At 44.3% G+C, this 10,684-nt stretch overlaps 2 protein-coding genes across 2 annotated transcripts; one reads left to right on the top strand and one right to left on the bottom strand.

Annotated features, from left to right (window-relative positions):
• Positions 1-751: 751 nt before the first annotated feature.
• Positions 752-7,427, bottom strand: LOC149404431 (uncharacterized). Its single transcript, XM_089607527.1, has 5 exons — positions 7,306-7,427; positions 6,970-7,143; positions 1,722-1,845; positions 1,549-1,650; positions 752-1,473 (listed from the first exon to the last, which is right to left on the bottom strand). The coding sequence occupies exons 1-5, from the start codon at positions 7,425-7,427 to the stop codon at positions 790-792; spliced, it is 1,206 nt and encodes a 401-aa protein (XP_089463653.1). The 3' UTR covers positions 752-789.
• Positions 7,428-8,800: 1,373 nt separating this feature from the next.
• On the top strand, positions 8,801-9,944 carry LOC149404430 (uncharacterized). Its single transcript, XM_089607526.1, has 2 exons — positions 8,801-8,810; positions 9,553-9,944. Exons 1-2 carry the CDS (start codon positions 8,801-8,803, stop codon positions 9,942-9,944), a joined length of 402 nt encoding a protein of 133 aa, XP_089463652.1.
• Positions 9,945-10,684: the final 740 nt, after the last annotated feature.

The following is a 10,684-nucleotide window of genomic DNA, read 5'->3' as shown; positions in this document are numbered from 1 at the left end:
ACCTCTTCCAGCCTTATCGGTAGTGAGAGCGGAGGAGCTCAACTATCGTATTCCTGAGGTAGCCCCTGTTGTAGGAGAGCCAGTGTACGAACGATTCCGAAAGCAGAAGCCACCAGTGTTCGAAGGAGCACTAGTACAAAAAACAGCATTGGGTGCGACTTTTTTCGCACCTGAAAGTCAATTTTCGCACCCAATGATACCTTTAGGTGCGACTTTAGGTGCGACTTTAGGTGCGACTTTTTCGCACCCGAAAGTTCGCACCTAAAGGTCATGGGTGCGAAAAGTCGCACCCGAAGGTCATAACTTTTAGGTGCGACTTTTAAGTGCGGTTTTTCGCACCCATAGTCGCACCCATAAGTCAGAAAAAATGTGCGAAAAATTTGGCGGGTAGGCCAACGGGTGCGACTGGTCGCACCCATAAATTTGGCGGGTAGGCCTTTGGGTGCTACCAGTCGCACCCGTTGGCCTACCCGCCAAATTTATGGGTGCGACCAGTCGCACCCGTTGGCCTACCCGCCAAATTTATGGGTGCGACCAGTCGCACCCGTTGGCCTACCCGCCAAATTTTTGGGTGCGACCAGTCGCACCCGTTGGCCTACAATAGTTTTTTTAAATTTTTTTTATTTATTATGCTTATGAATTCTATAATTGTAATCAAATAATATGTACTAAATAGTTTATTAAATAGAAAATTCATTAATTAATATTCATAATAATAATAAAAACTAACCATTAGTTGTTCGATTACAATAATTATTATAATGTACGACAAATAATTAAAAAAAATGTTCATTCTTTTCCCTTTCCTTTTCCTCGGTTTGTAAACCACTCCTTGAACATTTTACTCCCTCTTCCGCCAAATCTTGCTCCAGAACTGCTGCTACCTCCTCGTCCACTGCCGCTCGTACGCTCTCGCTGGAATTCTGCTGAAGCTGACGGCGTCGTCTGAGCATCTGCCATTGAAACTGATGGCAGCGTTGTCTGATGCATAGGGTGCATCTGAGGCGACGGGTGCATTTGAGGCGACGGCGTCGTCTGAGGCATCTGTGGCATCATGTCGGGCGACATCTGAGGCATATGTGGCATCGTGCCGGACGACATATGAGGCAAGGGCGAAAACTGCTGCGTGAACGCGAACATTTGTCGCTGCATCTCCTCCATCTGCTGTTGGTTGGCTCGCCTCATCTCATCCATAGCGAGTTGTTGTGCCGCCACCTGAGCTTGGAGCTCGCCAACCACTAGATCTGGAACGCGGCGCCGCGACGAGCCTGAGCCTGACGATGAGCTTTCGTCCTGAGCCTGAGCAATAGCCCAAGTTGATCTCGGGACCGTTGGACCTATTCCAACGTACCAATCTTGACGGTTCCCGAGAATTTCTAGCATTGCGTGCTCCTCTGCATCGTCCTGGTTAAAGACTACGCCTTGCTCTTCTGCTTGTCGTTGAAGATCCGCCAGTAGAGTAACTATCCGCGCCTTTACACATAAAAAAATTATTAAAAATTAATTATTATGTAAGTAACGTAATCTTAATTATAACATATGACTTACATGTGCTCGTCTCGCCCAATCTGTCGTCCATTCACCTTTTCTATTATGGTGTTTTTGCTCCCACGTCGTTAACGCGGAGCCCAAAGTCCCATCATCCTTACTCTGCAATTGTTATGAAAATATAAGTATTGAATTTATTTCAAATTAAGTATTTCAAAATTAGAATAACTTACGTTCAAATGACGATGAGCCAAGAAAGAAAGAGATCCTTGAGTCGACCTCGTCTTCTTCTTCTTCGAATTCTCCTTGTTGCGATTAGACTTTTTCTGCAAATAATTAATTTTGTCATTATTCAATCTGATAAAGATATTGTGATTTATTACAATCATACATTACGTGCCTTCCAATCGTCAGTTGCGAACTCGTCTACCACCGCCTCCCAATCCTCTTTCTTATATCCCGGTGGTGTTTCCGCCTTAGCGTTTTTTGTGCTCCCACAAAACTCCAACCTGAACTTCTCTGATAGTTTGGACTTCTGGTTGCGTCGCCTGATCTTGGCATTCCGAATGATAGCCTGATCAATCGTATTCTGATAGCAATCCGCAGGCAGATCCTCGCCGGTGTCAAGATCCGTGTACACAAATCTGAACTCGGAATGAAGTGCGCTCAAAATAGCAGCCAACGTCTGGGGCGTCACTTCACTCCAATCACGAGTCGTAGGCGGGATATGTGTTTTCACCAAAGCACCGATGCGGTTGTTAAATAGTCCAACCTTTTTATTTTCTTTCCCTATCTCTTGATAGAATGTTTGGTTTATTGGGTCCCACTTGACCACCTTCGCACCCGGTACACCCTGTGTTGCTCGCGCCGACGTCGAGCCGGTTGTTGGTCCCCTTGATATCTTAAGACCTTGGGAATCAGGTTCCCGTGGCGGACCTTGAGAATCCGGTCTCTGTGGCGAATCTCCACCAGAACCCGAAGCGGTCGACATTCTATAAAATGAAAACAACATTTGTAAATTGACATCGTATAAAATAAAACAACATTTGTGAACATACATCACAAAACAAAAGGAAACAACATCATACAAAAACGTGGGTGACACCACGGATATATTTTATTATAAAACCTCACATATGGCGGAGGAAAACCGTGGTTACATAGATAGTTCTCATTCATCGTTATCACTACCTATATCAACATCAACATCAACATCAACATCAACATCAACATCTTCTCCCTCAAAAACGATGCATTCCTCATGATCGTCATCGTCTTCCTCACCATCGTCAACGATATTTACTAGCTCAGCATCTTCGATTTCATGTCGATGATTCAGACGATCGATGTTTGACAATTCTATTATCAACGGAATCGAGGCTGAGGTGGTGAGGTCGACTTCAGGAACGTCCCAAATCCCTCGATGATTGCATTCCTGAACGATTTCCCAGTTACCACCTAAAACAAGATCTTTGATGTAAAAGACTTGTTTCGCCTGAATTGCGAGTATGTACGGCTCCTCTGTAAACCACTGTTTCGCGGTAAAAGCACTCGTTTCTCCAGTAGTCTTGTCGTTGTGAAATAGTCGCCGAGAATCGTGCTTGTCACCGTACCATATACATTTGAATAATACAACACGACAGTCGTACCTATAATTCAGCACCAAGACGTCTTCCATGCGACCGTAGTAAGTGAAATCATCCACAGGCACACATACACCGCTATTTTGAGTGACTCGTTGATTATCGCGACGATGAGTACTAAACTTCACGCCGTTAACAAAGCAGCATGGATATTGATAAGCGACTTGAAGGGAACCGATAGAAAGCGAGTAGATCTCGTCAGACACGTCAGAGCCACTAGCTTTCATTTCAAAAATCTGGTTATTACGAAACAAAGTATTGGTTAGCACTTGTGTGTTTATAAAAAAACGGGTTATTGTGTTATTACCTTGTTCGCAAACCAATCTTTGAATCCCTTTCTATGCTCCGCTTCAATATCGCGAACTCCGGATTCGTTCAGGAAATCCAAATGCTCGCTGTTGCATGTTTAAAACATTGATTAAACAAAATACAACAATGAAATAAGTTAGAGAAGCAAGTGGATCTATTACTTACACCAAATACGGATCCACTTCAGGACAGTTGGTATAGATGTACCACTCCGCTTTTTCTCTTTGCTCATCGTCTAATACTATCGCGTTCATCATCCCATAAGGCACACACATCTCGGATCGAAAAACGGAGAGCTCTCGCACTTGAACTTCTTCAACTACTTTCTTATCTTCAATATACCTTGCAATGAACGTTAGAGCTTCTTCTACAACATAAGCTTCTGCAATAGAGCCTTCTGGTCTAGCTCTATTTTTGACAAAATGTTTTAACGTCCCAAGGTATCTCTCAAAAGGGTACATCCACCGCATATGCACCGGGCCGCCGTGCAACGCTTCCTCTGGTAGATGCATCGCCACGTGAACCATGATCGTGAAAAAAGCAGGTGGAAATATCATCTCAAGCTTACATAAGATCTCGACGATAGACTCTTGCGCTCTTTCAAGATCTTCGGCTCTTAATGTTCTCGAACTTATCAACTTGAAAAAGTTGCAAAGCTCAGTGATCGTATCATGTATTGGTTGTGGCACAAAAGGACGAATACCAACAGCCAACAATCTTTGCAAGATCACGTGGCAATCATGCGACTTCAAACCTGTGAGCTTCCAATCAGTTGTCACATTTTTTTTTAAATTCCCAGCGAGACCATCGGGAAATTTGACAGATTTTAAGTACTCTGTAAATCGCTGTCTCTGCTCAAGGGTCAAAACGTACGACGCTCGCGGTTTGTAATACCCACCCCCATTTGGTTCCAAGAGCAAAGCGGTCTTGATGCCCAAGTCCATCAAGTCAAGCCTCGCCTACTCGGTGTCATAGTTCTTCTTTTCCAAGCTGAGCATCGTCCCGAGAAGATTCTCACACACATTCTTCTCTACGTGCATCACGTTCATGTTGTGTTTCAACTGCGACTCAGACCAGTACGGCAACTCGTAAAAGATGCTTTTCTTGGTCCAATTTAGTTCGCACTCAGCTCGCTTTCGTTTTTTGCCTACAGAGGCAGCGTGTTTGCCAGTAGTCGTGCAAGAAACACCAGCCAACTGAGCGAGTATGTCTTGTGAAGTCAACTTCTCGGGTTTATTTCGTTTCTCGTGCTTATCTTTGTAGTGATCGTTGCTTTTCCTCAATCGGTGACGATTTTTAAGAACCGACGATGGTCGTAGTAGACGATCCTGTTTCTGACTTTTAGGGACGGCGTGTCAAAGTTGCACGTAGGGCAAGCGAGATACCCCTGACCGCTCCATCCCGATAAATACGATGTAGCCGGAAAATCGTTTATCGTCCAAAGTAACGCGGCACGCAACCGAAACACTTCATCTCTGGCTCCATCACGAACGCGGACTCCATTCTCCCACAGTTCTTTCAACTCTTCAACCACAGGCTGCAAAAAAACATCCATGTCTTTTCCTGGTGAATGGGGCCCCGGGATCAGAAGCGTGAGCATCAGGTACTCTTTCTTCATGCACAACCAAGGCGGCAAGTTGTACACCGTAAATACTACAGGCCACATGCTGTATGATAGGCTCATATCCCCAAACGGGTTGAATCCATCCGCAGCTAGCCCAAGCCGCACGTTCCGAGGCTCTGCAGCAAAACCTGGGTATCTCTCGTCCAAATTCTTCCACGCTGTACCATCAGCAAGATGTCGTAGAACGCCAGCTTCCCTGACGCGATCTCTTTCGTGCCACTGCATATGAAGCGCCGTGTGTCGAGATGCGTACAGTCGCTTCAATCGATCTTTCAAGGGAAAATATCGCAATATCTTCTGCGGTATCTTCTTACCAGTTGGCTTCCATCTACTCTCGTTACATATCGGGCACACGTCGACGTTCGCGAGATGTTTTCGTAATAGGACACAGTCATTAATGCACGCGTCGATCATCTCGTATCCCATGCCAAAACGCTTCAGCTTTGCTTTTGCCTCGTAGTGCTTCTCCGATATTCGATTACCGGCTGGATGAGACTTCCTCAAAAGCTGCAACAGTTCTGTGAATGACTTGTTCGTCCAATGGTTCGTGACTTTAAGGTGCATCAACTAAACCAAGAATGACAACGACGAAAACTCCTTGCATCCAAGGTACAATTCCGCTTCCAACTCAGCGAACAAGTCTTCCACTTGCTCATCCGCACGCACATCGCTCGGAGCCGGCTCCGTAACACCATCGAAATCCTCGTGATCTCTTATATCCTCCACAGCAGCATGTATTCCTCCTACTCCTCTCTGGGCTGTTTCTCCGATGGGGACTTCTTCAAGATGACCAACGGAACGCACGACCTCGCCATGATGATACCATTCTGTGTAGCCCGGGGTAAACCCTTTGTTTAGCAGATGCTGCCTTACAACCCCAATGTCGTTCCATCTCACGTTGTTGCAAGGCTTGCATGGACATCGATATTCGTAATTATCGTTCGGAAATCTTCTTGCAGCGCGGATAAATTCATTAACTCCGATTTTATACTGCAAGGACAACCGATTGTTCTCGGTATTCCAATCTCTACTTGGATTGGACATTGATTTCGCTAAACGAAAGAGAAAATTAACAATTATTAATAGTTGTTGCTAAGGGACGAAGACGACTGAAATCGATTACTTATGTTGGCGCTGATGCCGAATAGTGCGGCTTAAGAGTTATTACTAATTAAGGGACGAAGAACTATAAAGGTGAAATTATGAATTTTATGTTATTTGAAGTCGAATTGAAAAAAATTAGTGTTTTGAGAATAATTGGTTGGAAACTCTACCGAAATTCCGGCAGAATTTCCCCTATAATTCTAACAAACCAAAAACCTGCAAACTCATTTAAAAATCATATACAAATCATCCAAAATTATCTTAATAATCAACTAAACCCTAAATCGAACCTCCGTGGCTCGATTACAACAAAAATTCAACAATATCAACTCATCTATCAAAAATATGTAAACTAAAACTAAATTATACAATAACTCAACTAAATTCAATTTCATGATTAACAATTGAACAAATAACTTAAATTATATGATATTAACTTAAAAAATTACTAACTAAATTAATTTCAATTACATAAAACATTTTACCAATTTTACTAATTATATCAAATTAATTTCAATTGCATAATTAACAATTTTTATAATTGTATCAAATTAATTTTAATTACATAATTAACAATTTTACTAATTATATCAAATTAATTTCAATTACATAATTAACAATTTTTATAATTATATCAAATTAATTTCGATTTCATAATTAACAATTTTGTCAAACTAACTACATTATTAATACATATATACATATAAAAAACTATTTAATTACCTAACTAATTAACAATTAGACTAATTATACTAATTACAATTAATCTAAAGTAATTAAAAACACAATTAAAAGGACTACGAGAGGCTAACCTGTAGAGCACGGCGAGGCTGCAAGAGGCACGACGGTGCTGCGACGGGGAGTTGAAGCGCGCGGGTCTCGAGCAGCTTGGCGGGACAGCGGCGGTGCTGCGACAACGGAGTCACGTAGTCACACAGGGACAGCGGCTCGTGGTCGGGGTCGATCGGACAGCAGCTCAATCAAGACAGCGACACTGAAAAAAAACAATAAATTATACACGGGAACACACATAAACACGCACACCACACACATAAACACACACCACACACATACACGGGAACACACATAAACACACACCACACACATAAACACACACACACACACACACACACATACCTGAGAGACTGAGACTTCTTGGCTGAGAGACTCACGGCCGGACTTCCTGGTACAGAGGCTTCGACGGGTCGCGCGAGGAAGAGCGAGGCCGGTTCTGCAATAGAGCACACGGGAACACACATAAACACACACCACACACATAAACACACACCATAAACACACACCACACGGGAACACACATAAACACACACACACATACCTGAGAGACTTAGACTTCTTGGCTGAGAGACTCACGGCCGGACTTCTTGGTGCAGAGGCTTCGACAGGTCACGCGAGGAAGAGCGAGGCCGGTTCAGATCGAGTCTGGCGCGAGGAAGGAGCCTGCAGGCTGGTCGTCGGAGGACTGGTCTGAGGCTGAGAAGTGGTGGCGGTCGGAGGCTGAGAGAGAGAGAGCGTAGTGGTGGCGGTCGGAGGCTGAGAGAGAGTGGTAGTGGTGGCGGTCGGAGTGGTGGCGGCGACAGGGGTGGGAGAAAAGAGAAATCGGAGAGAGTGTTTTTTTTTTTGGTGTTTGGCTCGGATAAAATGAAAACCCGAGCGGCTGCTTAATTTATACAGACTTTTGAATTTGGGTGCGACTTTGTCGCACCCAATGACACCTTTGGGTGCGACAAAATCGCACCCAATGACCTGTGTCAGTGAATTCAGGTGCGAGAATGTCGCACCCACTGACATTTGTAAAAAAAAAGGGGAAGTTTGGCCGCCGAAAAATTTAGGCCATTTAGGTGCGACTTAGTCGCACCTATTACTTTGGAGAAAGTATTGGGTGCGATAAGTCGCACCCAAATTCAAAAAAATTCGCGAAAATTTTCCAGCGCTTAATTGATTTTTGGGTCCGACTATTCGCACCTGAAAGTCTTTTTGGTGCGACTTTTAGGTGCGAAAAGTCGCACCCAAAAGTCATCCGCACCGGAAAACTGTATTTGTAGTAATGGAGGTCCTGATCCTGTAACGGCTGAGAATTGGATCAAGAGGATCCAGTAGATTGTCAGCTAAATGCAATTGTCCGACGCGGAGCGCGTAGCTTGCGCGATCTATCAGATGACTTCTGAGGCTCGAAGCTGGTGGGAGGTAACTGTCATGTCGGAGGATGTAACGACTATGACATGGGTACACTTCATCAACCTCTTTCACGAGAAATACCTGAGCGAGGCAAGCACATCCGGCAAGATTCGAGAGTTCATGAATCTGCGTCAAGGAAAGATGCCGGTAGCGGAATACATTGCGAAGTTTGACGAGCTGGCAAAGTTTTCTCCGTCCGTGGTTCCGACTGATCAAGCACGGAAGACAAAGTTTATGCACGGTTTGAACGTTGACATCGTGAAACTAGTGGAGAGTGGAGACAAAGGGCGTTGAGGATCGACTCTTGGCGGGGAGATCTGGCCATTTATGCTCCAACTCCTCTGATCGTAGTGCCGCCACCACAAACTTGTTCAAACACAGGGAATCAGTTCAAGAAGAATCGCTTCCAGCAGCAGGCGGGACGCCGTAATTAGGAATGGCAACGGGTACGGGTTTTAGCGGGTACACCAATACCGGTACCCGTACCCGCCTATTAAAATACCCGTTAACCCGTACCCGTTAACCCGGTTTTCCCAACGGGGCGGGTAACGGGTATACCCGCCGGGTGACGGGTGCCAAAATTGAGCACCCGCTTACCCGTTAACCCGTTTAAAAAAAATAAAAAAATAATTTTTAATAAGAATCAAAACAACAACCTACTCATTATGATGTAATCTAATGTTTTCTTAATAAAAATATCTAGTTTTTTTCCATAAAAATAACTAACGGGCGGGTTAGCGGGTTAACGGGGCGGGTTTAACATTTTCGCTACCCGACCCGTACCCGCTAAAATACTAACGGGTAATACCCGTTAACCCGTTAACTCATTTTGAACGGGTATTACCCGACCCGTTAAGACCGGATGACGGACGGGCTAACGGGTTTCGGGTAAAAATGCCATCCCTAGCCGTAATCCGACGAGCTTTAGAAATCAACCTCAGCAGAGGAATCAGTCGGGAGGCGGAAACTCTTACGGAAAAGGTAAGCGCTTCCAGAAAGTGGCCAGAACGTCGACAACAAGCGCGCCAGACCTGATAATCAGAACATCCCTCAATGTGCAAAGTGTGGGAACCGACATCCAAGCGAGTGCCGAGCCAATAGTGTTACTTGTTACAATTGTGGCCAATGCTCGAGTGTTCACTATTTGTGAAAATGATGTGCGTGCAAGAACGTCCACTGCGGTTACAGGTCAGCTTTCTGTGGGAAATCTTTCAGCTTATGTACTCATGGATTCAGGTGCTACGCATTCATTTATTGCATCTAGAATAGCTGAAAAGTTAGGAAGTGAAAAGTTGAATTTTTCCTACCCGTTCATAACTGTCAATCCGACAGGAGATCTGTTCGAATCTAAGTCATGGTTCAAGAATGTACCAATTTACGTTCAAGGTAGAGAGCTGATGGCTCATCTTATTGAACTTGAAATGGTTGACTATGACGTTATACTCGGGATGGATTGGTTAAGCAAGCATCATGCAGTGATTAACTGCAATAAGAAGGAGTTTAAGTTTCAAGCTCCTGGGAGGGAATCGTTTTACTTTCGTGGATCATCTCGGAGACCAGCCCTTCCAATGATGCAGTAATGAGAGCCTTGAGGATGCTACAGAGTGGATGTGTTGGATTCTTAGCAAGCGTAAGAGATGTGTCAAAAGAGCAGAAGGTAGAGCCGAAGGATATTCCAGTCGTAAGGGAATTCCTAGAAGTATTTCCTGAAGATCTACCAGGATTACCACCTGATCGGGAGATCGAATTCTGCATAGAATTGATCCCTGGAACTGCACTGATATCAAAGACACCATACCGGATGGCTCCAGCAGAGTTGAAAGAGCTTAAGACGCAGTTACATGAGTTGTTGGATAAAGGTTTCATCCATCCAAGTCATTCGCCGTGGGGAGCACCGGTGTTATTCGTGAAGAAAGCAGATCGTTCTCTAAGGTTATGCATCGACTACCGAGGATTGAACCAGGTGACTATTAAGAATAAATACCCGCTTCCATATATCGACGATTTGTTTGATCAATTAGCGGGAGCACAAATCTTTTCAAAGATCGATCTACGTTCGGGCTATCATCAGCTTAAGGTCCGAGGTGAAGACATTCCGAAGACAGCGTTCCGAACGTGGTATGGGCATTATGAGTTCTTAGTCATGTCCTTCGGATTGACGAATGCTCCTGCAACATTTATGGATTTAATGAACCGAGTGTTTGAGACGTTCTTGGATAAGTTCGTGATCATTTTCATAGACGATATCCTCATATACTCGAAGACTCAGGAAGATCATGAGCAGCATTTAAGAATGGTTCTAGCGAAACTCCGAGAAAAA

This window comes from Urtica dioica, chromosome 2 (assembly GCF_054948205.1).
Source record: "Urtica dioica subsp. dioica isolate 48M chromosome 2, U.dioica_male_clone48M_v1_H2, whole genome shotgun sequence".
Taxonomy (NCBI): Eukaryota; Viridiplantae; Streptophyta; class Magnoliopsida; order Rosales; family Urticaceae; genus Urtica; species Urtica dioica.
Note: the sequence above shows the minus strand (reverse complement) of the source record. Positions and strands in the feature narration are given on the sequence as shown.